The sequence below is a fragment of the Lepus europaeus genome, chromosome 3 (assembly GCF_033115175.1).
Source record: "Lepus europaeus isolate LE1 chromosome 3, mLepTim1.pri, whole genome shotgun sequence".
Lineage (NCBI taxonomy): Eukaryota > Metazoa > Chordata > Mammalia > Lagomorpha > Leporidae > Lepus > Lepus europaeus.
Window position 1 is genome coordinate 131,757,976 of NC_084829.1, and position 16,079 is coordinate 131,774,054.

Sequence of the window (16,079 nt, forward strand, 5' to 3'; positions counted from 1 at the left end):
CACATTTTGAAACACTATGCAAGGACTTCAAAATTTATTTGCACCAAAATAAATCTGTTTCAATGGTTTTTATCCATGAACTTTTTGAAGCCTCTGCATATACAAGAGAGAAAACAGTCAAATACCTACATGGGCTTTAAAAGGCTATTTGAAGGACAAATGAGAATGAGTACCTTGTGATAATTCATGTGCTTGGTGTGCCAGTCATTCTGCAGCCAGTGCTCTGGGGAGTTTTCTTTCACAAAGTCACTTACTCGATTTCTGAAATCATTTGGTTTGAGTAACAGCAACTGAATTATGAAATAACAAACCTGGGCTTCATTTCCTTCATGACTACGCATGGCCTTTGGAGAAGAAAAAAATTATATGAAAATTTCCCACCTCTGCATAAGCGTGGCTCTGTCACTTACAGTCTAAAGATCTGACTAGTTTTTGCCTATTTTTAGATCACCACTCCTTTCTGTCAGGAATATCCACCATTACCTTTCAAAATTTAATTTATCCTTCATTACCTCCCTCCTGGACAGAAGTGATCTCACATTGTTTCTAGGCTATAGTTTCCCTATATTTCTCTTGCCCTTTTATTTTATGTATTGTGAGACACTTCATTTCCCCTACTATAACTACGTTTACATGTGTACTCCATAACAACGAGGTTAATGTTAACAACTAAGCTATCCAAAAATCACCACCAGAGAATTTTTAAAAATAAAGCATTTTCCAGCGTGTTTTAGTGTCTTGAAATTTTGACTAAAATAGCCATCAAAGTCATGAAGAAAAACATTTGGGGGATCTTGAGTGGCTATGAAGAACATTTCAGTTATGGTTGTGGCTACAAAAATACAGAAATGGCTATATTAATGTTCTGTAAAGAAATTCAGTCACTTTTTACTTCTTCCTGTTTCTAGCAGAACTTTGAGAATCAACTCAGGGTCTCACTGAACAAATTTTTAGTGTATCACAAGGCTAGGACCTTCTGTTTTATTTATTTCTATACTTTTGTCCATGGGACATAGTAGATTTTCAACACATAATGAATGAATGAATGAATGAATGAAGTTGCACAATTTATAGCTCCCCAGGGAAATTAAAGCAAAGCTTGACTATAACATATAGAATAAACGACTTTGATGAAACAATACAGAGTAGATCAGCACAAGATTTATCAGTCATACATTTTGACCCAAACAAAATAAAGAAGCTTAGAACTATATTTATTCTTACCAGGCAGAGAATTAATCTGTCCAATGTAACAATGTTGTACTTCCATACCATGTCATTAAGAATTTCAATGCATTTATTGAGTTGTTGGCCCCCTGCTGATGTAGAGAACTCATATACCAGGAAATCTGCAAATGTTCTCACATGGGCTACCAAGGCCCTGGCACCAATTCTCTCTAATACTCTGGAAGGTAGAGAGTAAATAATAAACTCTACTACTGTATGGACATAATGTTTGCCAAATGGAATGCAAATCCAGTTTTTTGGCTTACCTATAGCCAATCTGATTGATATGATCTGTTTCCAAGAGCATTTTCCAAAGAAGACAAAGGAAAAGAGGAGGGGAGCCCTGCACAGGAAAGTGGGTAATGATCTCATTTTCATTAGACATGGACTTCCACTTCCTGTATTCCTCTTCCACATTTTTTTTCAAATTAAAACGGCTTTCCTGAGGTACATTGTTTTGTTTGAAGAATGCCTAAAAGGAAGACCAGAAGTTTATTTCATTGGTTGCAGTAAAAACAGCACTGATTATGGAATTAAAAAACAGTTCTAGACTTAATTCTTATACAATATATTGTAGGTAACCTCAACAAACTCAGTAAGCCTGAATTTCTATATCTGTAAAATCTGTAGGTTTGACTAGATCATTTCCAAGATTCTTCTTTCAGATTTTTTTTTTAAAAAAAGATTTATTTATTTTAAAGGCACGGTGACAGAGAAAGGGAGGGGGAGAAAGATCTTCCATCAGCTGATTCAGCCCTCAGATGGTCACAACAGCCAAGGCTGGGCAATGCCAAAGCCAGGAGCCAGGAGCCTCATCCAGGTTTTCCACATGGGTGGCAGGGTCCCAAGCACTTTTGCTGCTTTTCACAGGTCATTAGTAGGGAGCTGGATTGGAAGTGGAGCAGCCAGGACATGAACTAGCACCCACATGGGCTGTTCGCCTTGCAGGCAGCAGCTTTATCAACTATGCTACTGCACCGGCACCCCCTTTTCCAGATCAAACAGAAATTCCAAGCAAGCCTGAATTCAATGCTTCTTCAATTATCTTTTAACACATTTACTAATTTTAGAGAGGAAAAAAAAAAAATTCATTTACCATTTGGTTAGAAATTTCAGTTGTCTCTATAAGGAAAATCCATTTCTCCAGCAGGAGGTTCTCAGACTGTGAGCCCCACATCATCAGTATTGGCATCAAATGGGTCTTGAGAGAAATGCAAATTCTCAGGCCCTATCCCAGATGTACTGAATCTCATACAGAAATCAAAAAACAAGTGCTGGTGAGGATGCAGGGAAAAAGGTACCCTAATCCTCTGCTGGTGGGAATGTAAACTGGTCCAGCCATACTGTGAAAGACAGTATGGAGATACCTCAGAAATCTGAATATAGAGCTACCATATGATCCAGCCATCCAGCTTCCTAGAAATTTACTCAAACCAAAAGAAATCAACATATGAAAGAATATCTGCACCCCCATGTTTACTGCAGCTCAATTCATAATAACTAAGATAAGGAATATCTCAGATATCCACTGACGACTAAATAAAGAAATTATGGTATATATACACTATGGAGTACTACTCAGCTGTAAAAACAAATGAAATCCTGTCTTTTGCAACAACAAAAATGGATGCAACCGGAAAGCATCACACTTAATGAAATAAGCCAGTACCTAAAAGAGAGATCATGTGTTTTCCCTGATTTGGGGTAACTAATAGAATACCTGAAATGCAATGTATTGGAGTGAAATGGACATTTTGAGATTCGTTGATTACAGCCCTTTTCTCTACTATTGAAGAAGAATTTTTTTTCTTCATACTATCTTTTGAACTCTTTATTTAGTGTAAGATTAACCGTATGAGTATAAAATATACTTAAAATAGATCTTTGTAAACATAGGAGTGGGAATAGGAGAGGGAAGAGGAAGAAGGGTTGGAGCATAGGGCGGGAGGGAGTGTTGGATGGGAAATATCACTATGTTCCTAAATTTGTATATGTGAAATACATGAAATTTGTATAGTTTAAATAAATTTTTTAAAAATGTAAAAGAAAAAAATAGGAATCTGCAGCTTAGCAAGCCTTCCAAATGATTTTGATAAGTTTGACAACCATTTTAATTCTACTAAGAGGAAAAATGAATGTTAATTTCTTAAATTTTCTCTAAAAAGTAGAAGACAAACGAGGTTTGCCTTTCTTCTTATAGTAAAAGCCAGGTTTAAAGCTTTTCTGTATGATTTTTTTAATTCAGTTAAGTGTAGTGTATGTGCACTCTCAGGTTCCTTTAAATTATTTCTCTCATTTCAGTTCTATGAGAGAGGATCTTCCAGGCAATATGTTAATTTTTCATGAGATTCTAAAACTGTTAACTGTTAAAATGAAATAATCATAATTAAAATTTTTGAAGAGACATAAAAGCTAATTTTCCTCAGATGTTGCCAAGACTTACTGGAATAACACCATGGACGGGAAGGATTTCATACGAATTCAATAAGTAACTCAAGACAACATTACCTGCAGTGGGCCTGGAAAACAGCTAAGGGTGTGTGAAGCCCAATTATGAGGAGTGAAACTCATGATGGTCTGAAGAATGTCTTTACACCAAGTTCCCTGAATTGAGTCAGAGCCTGTAAAAAAATCTAAAAACAAACAAATAGATGTGACCCAGATATGATCAATTCCACAGCCCATATTATAAAGTCACAATTACATATGCTAAAAGATTTCACTATAAAGTGTATTCACTATGTATCTATTAGTCATATTCAGCTTATGCCTAAATTTTCTCAGTTTACGAGTGATTTACATTAGTAAATATAAACATAAAGAGTAAAAAGACAAAAGAAGAAATCTGTTGTCTCCGTTTTTTTCTGTCTCTTTTGATTCAGATTACAGAACACCAATGACACAACAATGTTGCAAGCCCGCCAAACTGCTCCTTTAGTTCACTTGACAATGATTTACTAGTACTTTACTGAGTCAGAGGATAAGTAAGTAATGTCTTTTTTTTTTTTTTTTGACAGGCAGAGTGGACAGTGAGAGAGAGAAACAGAGAGAAAGGTCTTCCTTTTGCCGTTGGTTCACCCTCCAATGGCCGCCGCGGTAGCGCGCTGCGGCCGGTGCACCGCGCTGTTCCGATGGCAGGAGCCAGGTGCTTCTCCTGGTCTCCCATGGGGTGCAGGGCTCAAGCACTTGGGCCATCCTCCACTGCACTCCCTAGCCACAGCAGAGAGCTGGCCTGGAAGAGGGGCAACCGGGACAGGATCGGTGCCCCGACCGGGACTAGAACCCGGTGTGCCGGCGCCGCAAGGCGGAGGATTAGCCTGTTGAGCTACGGCGCCGGCTAGTAATGTCTTTTTTTGATGACTGAGGAAATTATACACTATAAGTAAAAATCTTTAAATCAAAGAGATTTACTTACGAAAAACAACATTATTTACATAGTTTATTTAAATATATTTGAGATTGTTGGGGCCAGCACTGTGGCACAGCGAGTTAAAGCCCTGGCCTGAAGCACCAGCATCCCAGTACGGGTGCCGGTTCTAGTCCCAGCAGCTCCTCTTCCGACCCAGCTCTCTGCTATGGCATGGGAAAGCAGCAGAAGAGGGCCCAAGTCCTTGGGCCCCTGCACCCATGTGGGAGATCCAGAAGAAGCTCCTGGCTCCTGGCTTCGGATTGGCATAGCTCCGGCCATTGTGGCCATCTGGAGAGTAAACCAGCAGATGGAAGAACTCTCTGTCTCTACCTCTCTCTGTAACTCTTTCAAATAAATAAAATCAATTTTTAAAAAAATATATTTGAGATTGTTATATTCAATACCTTTTTCTTTAAAAAAAAAAAAAAAAAAAAAAACAGTTCTTTAACTATGATCTACAGATCTCCGGGAGTCCCCAAAATCCTCTCACAGATTTGATAAGGTCAAAACTACATAAATAATATCAAGATATTGCTGTTGGCTCTTTTTACTGTGTTAAATGTCCACTAATAGTGCAAAGGCAATGGTGGTAAAGCTGCTGCCACTTAGTGTGAATCAAATAGTAGAACCGGATTATAGTAACAGTCATTGTTTCTTCACCAAACACTCTCAGTAAGAAAAAAAAAAAAGTGCCAGTGTCCTTTAATGAATATCTTGATGTAGCAGCAAAAATTATTAAATGTCAATCCTTGAGTACAATCTATTTTTTTTACAGAAATGCACAATTCTCTTTTTAAAACTTTATTTTATTTATTTAGAAGGAAGAGTTAGAAAGAAATCATCCACCTTCTGGTTCACTCCCAAAATGGCCCCAACGGCCAAGGCTGGGCAGGCCGAAGCCAGGAGCTAGGAGCTTCTCCTAGGTCTTCCACATGGGTAAAGGGGCCCAAGCACTTGGCCCATCTACTGCTGCTTTCACAGGAGCGTTAGCAGGGAGCTAGATCAGAATCGTGTCCATATGGGATGGGCACTACAGGCGGCGACATAATCTATTACACAGCCCCTGTGTATAATCTATTTTTAACATTCTATGTGACCAAAAGAGAAGCATTCAAAAGGGTTCTAAATTATGATGAAGGGACTTGCTGTCTTGTGACACCAGCATCAGGCATCCCATTTTGGGAACACTGTTAAATTTAAGTCTGGGCTACTTTACTTCTAATACAGCTCCCTGCTATATGCATCTGGGAAAGCAGTGGAAGATGGCCCAAGTATTTGGTTTCTGCTTCAGTAGGTCTGGCAGTTATAGCAATTTGGGAGTGAACCAGAGGAGTGACAATTTCCTTTTCTCTCTTTCTTGTTCAAACAAATACAAATAAATGGTTAACAATAACAAAACGTATAATGAGAGTCTTGAGGAAAACCACCTGTGTGACTGTTAAGTTAGCTGCTTTTTGTCATTAAATTTAATTTTACATTAAAGAAATTTGACATAAAACTACAATTGTTCAGATTTGGGTACTTGGCGGACATCTTTATTGAAAGTTAACAAAGTGAGCCTGTTACTTCTAGTAAAACAAATGAAAGTATCTTTTATGAATAATATGATGATCTTTCCAGTGAAAATTAGAATTTAGGAAAACTTGTATCATGACTATTGAAGATTTTTCTAATGGAGTCTGTAGGGCTAATTACAAGTACAGTTTTCTGATGCTGTGTAATGAAACGTGTCAACATTTGCTAGATCTAAATTACTCAGTGAACTAATGATTTATAAATGATCAAATTACAATGTTACAAAATATATATGGATGAAAAAATCCGTTAAACATACAAAACAGATGAATGAATTGTGGAGGCGGCAAGATGGCGGAATAGGCAGGAAGCACACTTAGTCCGGGGCGAGAGAAAGTTTAATATAAGTGGAGATACTGCAGGGTCAAGGAAGAGTAGGGGATGAAACAGCAGAGGAAACTCTTCCGGAACTAGTGATTCACAGTGGACCTGCGTGGAGAGCGTGGGAGCCCAAGTTCGGGACACCAGCGGCAGACTCAACGCACCAGCGCTGGAACGCGAGGTGAGCCAAACCTCCATAGCCCGAGATACCAGCAGGCAAGCGGAAAGAGGAGGCTAGAGGGAACGAGGCTTGAAACTCCGTGGGGAAAAGTTCACCAGGCTAACTAGAAGAGAGAGAAAAAAAATAAAAAAAGTGACTGATACGGACACAAGTTTCTCTCTCTCCGCTCACCTCTCAAAGGCGAGCAAGACAGAGCAGGCGCCATTTTGGACATACGTCATAAGCAGGGCGACCTCAGGTCTGCACCAGCCCTGAGCCTAGCAGAAAAACCTGACTCTGGGGGGAGGGGTGAAATAACAGGAGATTAGCATCTAACTTGGCAACCCAGTGGGAGACTGCAGGAGAATTGGAGCCCACACTGAGGGCAGCAGAGATTCCCTGTGTGGTCCTTGGGAAAGAGCTTCGGATCTCTGGCTCCTGTGGGTATATCATTTGCCTGCTAACTACCTCCAATTACGTTCAGCTGTGCGGAATTACTTCCCTTTTAAATCAAAAAAAGAAAGAGAGATTTACCACACCTAACCTGGGGGTGTCATCTTTGACACACCCTCAACCCTGAGGAACCACACACAGCTCTCAGTCCACACTCATCTCAAGCCTCTAAGGCTCCACTGAAAGCAGACAGTCCACTTAATATAGAGCCATAGTGTAACAAGAAAAAACACCACAGTGAAGAAACCAAATATCTCCAACATGCCAAACAACAAACGCAAAAACCAAGCTAACAAGAACAAGGAAGACACTATGACGCCCCCAAATGAAAAAGACACCCCAATTCAAGATTATGAAGATGATGAGATAGAAGAAATGCAAGAAGCGGATCTCAAAAAATTCATAAGAACATTAAGAAGTTCTCAAAAACAAATTCTTGAACTACAGAAATCCTTCATGGACAAGATAGAAAATCTCTCTCGTGAAAGTGAAATATTAAGGAGGAATCAAAATGAAATGAAACAACTAGTGGAACAAGAAACTCTGATAGTGACTAGAAATCATAATGAAATGAAGAGTTCAATAGATCAAATGACAAACACATTAGAGAGCCTTAAAAACAGAATGGGTGAAGCAGAAGAGAGAATATCAGACTTAGAAGACAGAGAACAGGAAAGGAAACAGGCAAACCAAAGAAAAGAAGAAGAAATTAGAAATCTAAAAAATATTGTCGGGAATCTACAGGATACTATTAAAAAACCCAACATTCGGGTTCTAGGAGTTCCTGAAGGCATGGAGAGGGAGAAAGGATTAGAAGGCATTTTCAGTGAGATACTAGCAGAAAATTTCCCAGGTTTGGAGAAGGACAGAGGCATCTTAGTACAGGAAGCTTATAGAACCCCTAATAAACATGACCAAAAGAGATCCTCACCACGACATGTTGTAATCAAACTCACCACAGTGAAACATAAAGAAAAGATCCTAAAAGGTGCAAGAGAGAAACGTCAGATCACTCTTAGAGGATCTCCAATTAGACTCACAGCAGACTTCTCATCAGAAACCCTACAAGCTAGAAGGGAATGGCGAGACATAGCCCAGGTACTAAGAGAGAAAAACTGCCAGCCCAGAATACTATATCCTGCAAAGCTCTCATTTGTGAATGAAGGTGAAATTAAGACTTTTCACAGCAAACAGAAACTGGAAGAATTTGTTGCCACTCATCCTGCCCTGCAAAAGATGCTTAAAGATGTCTTACACACAGAAACACAGAAACATGGTCACCAATATGAAAGAAGGTAAAGGAAGGAAACCTCACAGCAAAAGATCACAGGAAGCTCAATTTCTCTTTGACATAGAATTAAACTCTGATGCTCTGTTAAAGCAATGTGTTAAAGTAATCTATTATGTTCTCTTGATGTCTGTTAAATTCTAATTGTTCAAAAACAGCTGAATTTTTATTAAGAGCTATGGGTTATTTAAATATGTGCTTTTTTCAAAAATTTGAATAATCACCTTGTAACAATGATCAGATTTGGTCTATGTTATGTCATGATTTTAAGAAATCTTATTTCAACCAGATATTTTGGATTTTGAGCCTTCTTGGCATTCTTGACAGGCATTCAAAAAATCAAAGTTTCAAACAATCTGGTCTCTAAAATTTCCAGTAAATCCTGGACTTTGGTTTTTCCAGTTTGGGCCCAACTGAAAAAATCGAAGGACCTATGTCTCTCATCTTATAGAGACACCAACTAATCAGTCTATTTGGAGTATATTAGAAGTACTGTCAAGATGTGATGTGGTACCAGACTTTAAGTTTCTATAATGGAAAATGCTATTAATACAAATGTTTGAGAATTAAAAAGTCTAATGATCTTGTGTTACTAGACATGATAGTTATCTTAATGAGAAAGCCCCAGAGGCTTAAAGGGTTAAATACTTGTAAAATCCTACAGGTGCTTTCAAAAATACTGTGAAGTAAGCAAGTGCCTCTTGTTGGTTGATGAGTTTATAATTTTAAACATGGCGACTTAAAGTCTTTTGTCATCCACAGTTATATATGATCTGCTGCTCATAAAACTAAAGCGTTGTTGGTTCTGTGTTTAGCTGTCCTCCTATAGGTTCCTATGGACTTTTTCCAGCCACTTTTATTGTATTCAGTACTTTGGGATGGCTCTGTAAACAGATGAAGCCAATAATGTATTAACAGTACCAACTGAGAGAAAGTATGGTTAACTGAGGTTACTAAGAAGAAAAAGCAATTCAAATCAATTGGCAATCTACAAAAAGAGTTAAAGATTTTAAAAGCTATTATTAAAATTGCTATATTGGTCTATTATGCTATATTATATGTGTGTACATATTGTATGTCCACAGGGGGAAATTTTATTAAGAGTTTTATTTTAAATGGCTTATAGATAAGATTGTCCATAAATTTAAGCTGCTAAAATCAATCAAAGATACATTTTAATTTGTGGGACCTGAATCTGTGTATCATATGTTTTAGACTTATTGGTAGAAAGAAACTAAAAACATTTTAGATGGTTGTGCTTAAGTTTACTGGCTAAACAAACTACAGCATGTTAGATATTTAAGAGGTGTTTTCAAATACATGATTCTTAAAATTTATAGAAGGCATTCGACCTTCTGGTAAATGTTTTCTTAAGTTCTTATCTAATGGTTGAAACGGTTTGCTAAGTATTCATGTAATATTGCTATTGTCAGCAAGCGATCTAGGACTTGCTCCCTCATTTCTCTATTCTAAGCCCAACTTGTTCTTTCATTTCTCTATTCTCTTCAAGGTAGGGAACTAATTCTATTATGAAGGAATCTGTAGGATGCACAATTTAATCTTTAGACCTTATAAAAGAGATGGCTAACATTTTTCTGTAATAGCATAGCCAAAATAAGAACTTAAATAATAATCTCATAGCTAGATTCACTTCGCCATCAGCGAAGTATACAGTAAGTAGAAAAAACCTCCCTTTCAGACCAAAGGGAAAGAAAGTTTTAAAGTGAGAATATAATTTTCCTCATGGGCATTGTCTACCTTAGAAAAACTACTACAGAACATGCCTGTGACTATAGACTTGTAGTTCAGGCCACCGAAGATTAGAGATGGGACACGGGCACTCCCTTGACTTGCATCCTCTGGTCTGCTTTAACACAAACCAGGAGGAAAAGAAAGCTAGGCATCAGAAGCAATGGGTGGCAGGCCTATTAATGGCTGATCTGCACAGTGATCTGCCCTCAAGGAGACCCAACAGGCCAGTCCACTGCAGTGGCTTTCAATGTGGTAAGCCTGGGCTTCAGCAGAAGGCAGCTTGTGAAGAGCCCTGGCAGCTCTGCCAAGAGTTGGATCACTGGAAATGGACCTGCCCTGGAGACGAAGGATGCCCAGGTCAGAGCCACAGATCTTATTGGCTCTAAGCTGAAAAGCCCTTCACTCAGCCCAACTTCCAAAGTGACCACTGCAGCTGAGGGGATGGTCAAGTAGGGTCAGCAACATTGCAGGCAGAACTGTAAATTTCTTGTTAGAGATGCCCCCTGCCTTTACCTGGCCAGCTCTCCTCCCAGGCCAGCCAAGTAATGAAAGTCAACAGAGTGCCTTCCCCTAGGAGGTTCACACCTCCCTTAGGATATACCCCATGTGAAGAGATAGATAGGTCTGGGCCTCTGAATTTACAAGGCCTAAAGCCCACCAGATTATTATCAAGCCCCTTCTATCAGGTTCTATTTGCCTCTCAATCAGAAAACTTCATTGTAGCTTAGACAGCACCTTTCTTAGCTCCTCTAATAATGACTCTGTCCTTTGTTCTAGGCCCTGTCTAGTGCACTTGGGCCTCATTCCTTTGTAATCATAACCTCTACTCTACCACCAATGGCTCTACTCCCAACCTGTGTGTACTGATGGTCCTCTTCCCCACTTAATGCTGTATAATTGTTCAAACCTGGTTAATGCCACTCTTAGGATCATTGGTTACTATCCTCACTCTGTCTTTTATGACCTTGTCTAAATATGATCAGAGTCGGCAAACTTGGAAGGCTTCCATAGCCTTGGCAACTCATGACGACAGCCTAGGATGGTTACTGGCGCCATAAACTAGAGTGTCAATTTGTTGGGTCAACAACAGGAGCCACTGTGCACTTGCTCCCCATGTGGGATCTCTGTCCTTAATGTGCTGTCCATTGTGATTTAATGCTATAACTAGTACTCAAACAGTATGTTTCACTTTGTGTTTCTATGTGGGTGCAAACTGTTGAAGTATTTATACTAAATTGATCTTCTGTATATAAAGAGAATTGAAAATGAATCTTGATGTGAATGGAAGGGGAGAGGGAGCGGGAGAGGGGAGCGTTGCGGGTGGGAGGGAAGTTATGGGGGGGGGGGAAGCCATTGTAATCCATAAGCTGTACACTGGAAGTTTATATTCATTAAATAAAAGTTAAAAAAAAAATTAAAAAAAAATTAAAAAAATTAAAAAAATAAATAAAAAATGAATGAATTGTAATACAACAAAAGTACAAAAAGTTCATTAATAGGGTTTGTGGTCTACAATGCAGATAACATTTAAGGAACCATCACTTATCTAATTTTGGTGTGATATCAAATATTTACAATTATCTGAGGAGGTTATGGAAATACTTTTCCCCTTTCCAAGTCAATATTTTCTTTATGTACTTCAACTAAAACAACAACATATTGCAAGAGATTAAATGTAGAATCAGATATGAAAATCCAATTATTTTCCTTTCAAGAGATGCAAAAAGGAAAACAGTGGCACTTTTTATTAAATCTTGTTTTAGAAAATATATTTTTTCCAAAAAACATGGTATCTGTTATATGTAATGAGCTTATTGATATTTTAAATGAATTAATAAACATTTTAAAACTTCTCCATTTTAATAAGTAGTGCAGTAATGTTCACAGGTATAGTCCATATAACCATAAACTCTGGAAATTCCAACTTTTAAAACAGTAATTATTATATTTATTTTTGAGAGAGAGAGAAAAAGCTCCCATTTGCTGGTTCACTCCCCAAATGCCCACAATGGCTGGGCCTGTGTCAGGCAGAAGCTGGAAGCCAAGAACTCAATTCAGGTCTCCCACATGGATAGCCGGGACCCAAGTACTTGAGCCATCACCTGCTGCCTTCTAGGGTGTATATTAGCAAGAAACTGGAATCGGAAGTGAAGACGGGACTCAGACCCAGGCACTGTGATATGGATTTCAGGTGTGCCAAATGGCAACTTAATCACCAGGCTAAACACTTACCTCTCCATTTTTTTTTTTTTACAAGGCTATAAAGCAGTTCTGAAACCAAAAATCTTAAAAACCACTATTTACAAATTATTTAAGATGGCTGAGAATCACTGCCCAACCCAGTTAGAATAATGCTTACACAAAACACCTTCCATTAATGACTGAATAGTGAAGATAACAAAACCACAACTGCTTTTTTCTTAACAAATGGAAAAGTATCTTTTTACTATGTTATTCCCATGGTAATCAATAGAATCAGAGCACACTCTAATTCATTTGTTTTTGGTTTTTGTGACCCAATACTCACTGTACCTGTTACATGAGTTGCTCTAGCTAAGGTCAATATCAAGGCTCGGTTCAGTTCTTCAGATTCTGCTGACAGCACCGTTTTGGGGTCACTCAGGAAGCGTGTAAACTGTGGCTGTACCTCGGAGCTACCTAATGCTGTGATTAGCCTGAGTGCAGTGCTCTCAACACTGAAAAGTGGAAGAACAAAAGGAAACACGAAAAAGTCACATATAAAATATATCTCATTCCATTCAATTACAATGGAAAAACATAAACTATAAACTTCTCATTTTTGATTTTAAAAAAGCAACTTTTTTCCTGAGAGGATGAGTGTTGCATAATTTGTTTTTAAAAAAATCTGAGGTGTCAAAGTTTATAAATGAAAACTTTTTTACACATTTGCAAATGCTATCTTTAGTCTGTAGAACTAAAATATTTCCCTAGACATTCAGCATTTCAAAATTTACATTTTTCCTATCTGAAATATATTTTCACTTATAACAAAATTAAAATGACATGATATTTTACTCATGATCTAAAGTATATTTAAATCTAGCACTCTAAAGGGTTAAGTTAGAATACAAGAATAAAGGTCTTGGAAGTAGAAACTGTGAGTCCAAGGATTCTAAAGCAAGCACTCATCTATCCGTTGGTTTCTATTTAAAAAACTGGATTCCACTCCTATACTGCAAATAAAATTGTTCAGAAGCTGAGAAGTTTCTTGGCAAATAAACAACAACAACAAGAAAAAACCATAAAGGATCAAGTTTCCCACCTCCAACGTTTTAATAAATCTTAAGGGAAAACAGTCTTTAATAATCTCACCAAAGATGCAGCTGGTTCAGGTTTGTTTGTGGAACTGCAGCCAAAGTATGAAGATGACTCAGGAGCTGAACTCTGTAATGAGGCTGAATGTGGTGCATCCGGTAGCTGAACATCTCAAGAAGTGTGTGTAAGATTCCCCAGGCGTGGGACTTGAAAACCGTCGGCAGAAGCTGACCTGGAGGAAGATAATTTAAGGTAGCAGCTACTAAAAGCTACTTATTAAGACATATTTGAAGAAAGTCACACTAAAATGTGAAGGTTCAGCTGTGAAAACACACACACACATGTATACACATATATTTTCCAAATTTTTAATTGTAAGGGAAAAAAACCCATATTCCAGTTGTAATAGCAAGTTTGCTTTCTTCCCTCTGGAATTATTATAACCTGACTGTAAACGTTTTCACTTTTATCTATTAAATTACTTTTAGAAAGCTAATGTTTCCAACTTCTAAAGTACAAGGTTCACTTTTCAATACAAAAAAACAAAAAAACAAAATTGTAGTACATCCACCCTTATTTCCTCTCTCCTCCCAAGAAAGGGAGCTCTAAATTATCTGGAATTATCAGCTTTAAGTTATCTGGAAAGAAGAATTATTGTGGCTAAAATTAAAATTACAGTGTATTGTTATGAAATCATACTATCGGAATTACTATAATAGCCCAGTGTAGGAAAATTTTGTTTCTAGCCAGCCAAAATTCTGCCAGAGGATAGGACTGCTCCCTTAGAGGAGAAACTATTTGTATGAGAATGGAGACCAAGGCTCTAACTTGCTTATAAGCTCCCTTTGCTTATCACTGTATTTAAAAATTCAGTTCGAGCAGGCACTGCGGCTCACTAGACTAATCCTCTACCTGCGGCGCTGGCACCCCAGGTTCTAGTTCCGGTTGGGGCGCCGGATTCTGTCCCGGGTGGGACGCCGGATTCTGTCCCGGTTGCTCCTCTTCCAGTCCAGCTCTCTGCTGTGGCCCGGGAGTGCAGTGGAGGATGGCCCGAGTGTGTGGGCCCTGCACCCGCATGGGAGACCAGGAGAAGCACCTGGCTCCTGGCTTCAGATTGGCGCATTGCCAGCCGTAGTGGCCATTTGGGGAGTGAACCAACAGAAGGAAGACCTTTCTTTCTGTCTCTCTCTCACTGTCTATAACTCTACCTATCAAACAATTGAAAAAATAAATAGTTCATTCCCCTGATCCTACACTTCCCAACCCTCCCTTTTGCTTTATTTTTCTCTTTTGTCTGTTTCACCTGACATCCTCAGTGTTTGATCTACTTGCTTTATTGTCTAAACCCTCCCTCACTTGTAGGAAAGGTCCAGGACGGCAATGACTTGTTCACTGCCATGTCCCCAGCACCCAGAAGAGTATCTGCTGAACTAGTGAGTGGGTTAATGGTTACAAACATCAGAAAATCCTCTTACTGATAAATCCTTTGATGCCCAAAGACTCTATTTCCATATAGACCAGTAAACGACTGTACGTTTCCACTAGGGCTGGAGCCAAAGCCACACTGGACTTTGCATGAGCAAGTTTTATAACCCTTGTTGCAATGCTATGAATAAGGCTGTGGAGGAATAAAAAAGGGAAGAAAATTAAAATACATCATTTTAAACACAAACACAGGAGTTACTTTACTTATCTGTGACTAAGTCTATATCTGAACTTATGGCATTGTTTCATTTACTACACGTAAGTTGTACAGGACACTTGGAAATGATGCACAAACTAGAACCACAGACGAATCCTGAATTCCATGGTGTTTTTAATATGCACCTGAATCCCTCTGCTCATGGAAAAGCAAACTTTGAGTATAACTCATACAAGAATAAACCTGAAAGATGTAATAAATACATATACTAAATAAGAGAAATTATGTAACAAATAAGAGAGAAATTATATAACTTTTGCCATAGAATTGCTTAATAAATCACTGCTAAATCTCAAAGGTTAGGTTCTAACAGGACTCTGTTCAAATTTGTCACACATGCAGGTGAAGCACACATATAATTCTATTACAATGTTTACCATTTGAAAAAGAGCTTGGTTTTTCTATTGATGCTCCAGCTGGAGACACAGATACATTGTTTTGGCCTACAGTGTTTTAACTGAGATGATAGTGGCCTCAGTCCCTGTACACCTCTACACATCTACACACACACACATCCCCCCCTCCCCCCAAAAGCATTAACATCAATTTGTGCTAGGCTTTGCTCATCTGTATTCTCAGTTGCTCCTAAGGGCACTTGAAATTGTAGAACCACCAACAGAGCCTTTTCTATTTTGCAGAAACTATTGCATCAATTCTAAACATGTCCCTGTATGTAATCAATAAAGTAAAAGTCTTGTTCAGATCCCTAGACTCAGCAATTCTACTTGCAACAAATTAATGAAAATCTGATTATGGATGAATACAAAGACAGACATGAAGAGAGTCTTCACGGCCATCTTTGTAATGCTAGAACACTGCAAACAACCTTCAGTGTAAACAACGTGGAACTGAAAAATCATATATAGTCACACAAAAACCTTTATGGCAATTAAAAAATGCTTTTGAATACTAGGTC

The 16,079-nt window shown here is 38.4% G+C and overlaps 1 protein-coding gene across 2 annotated transcripts in view; it reads right to left on the reverse strand.

Moving 5' to 3' along the window:
* MED23 (mediator complex subunit 23) overlaps positions 1-16,079 on the reverse strand; it is a 55,215-nt gene that overhangs the window by 11,754 nt on the left and 27,382 nt on the right. For both annotated transcript variants that reach the window (XM_062186765.1, XM_062186766.1), the window contains 7 exons: positions 14,937-15,079; positions 13,519-13,693; positions 12,718-12,881; positions 3,736-3,860; positions 1,494-1,699; positions 1,225-1,405; positions 174-344 (listed from right to left, as the gene is read on the reverse strand). In XM_062186765.1, the coding sequence (XP_062042749.1) occupies positions 174-344; positions 1,225-1,405; positions 1,494-1,699; positions 3,736-3,860; positions 12,718-12,881; positions 13,519-13,693; positions 14,937-15,079 (1,165 nt within the window). The remainder of the gene's footprint in view (positions 1-173; positions 345-1,224; positions 1,406-1,493; positions 1,700-3,735; positions 3,861-12,717; positions 12,882-13,518; positions 13,694-14,936; positions 15,080-16,079) is intronic.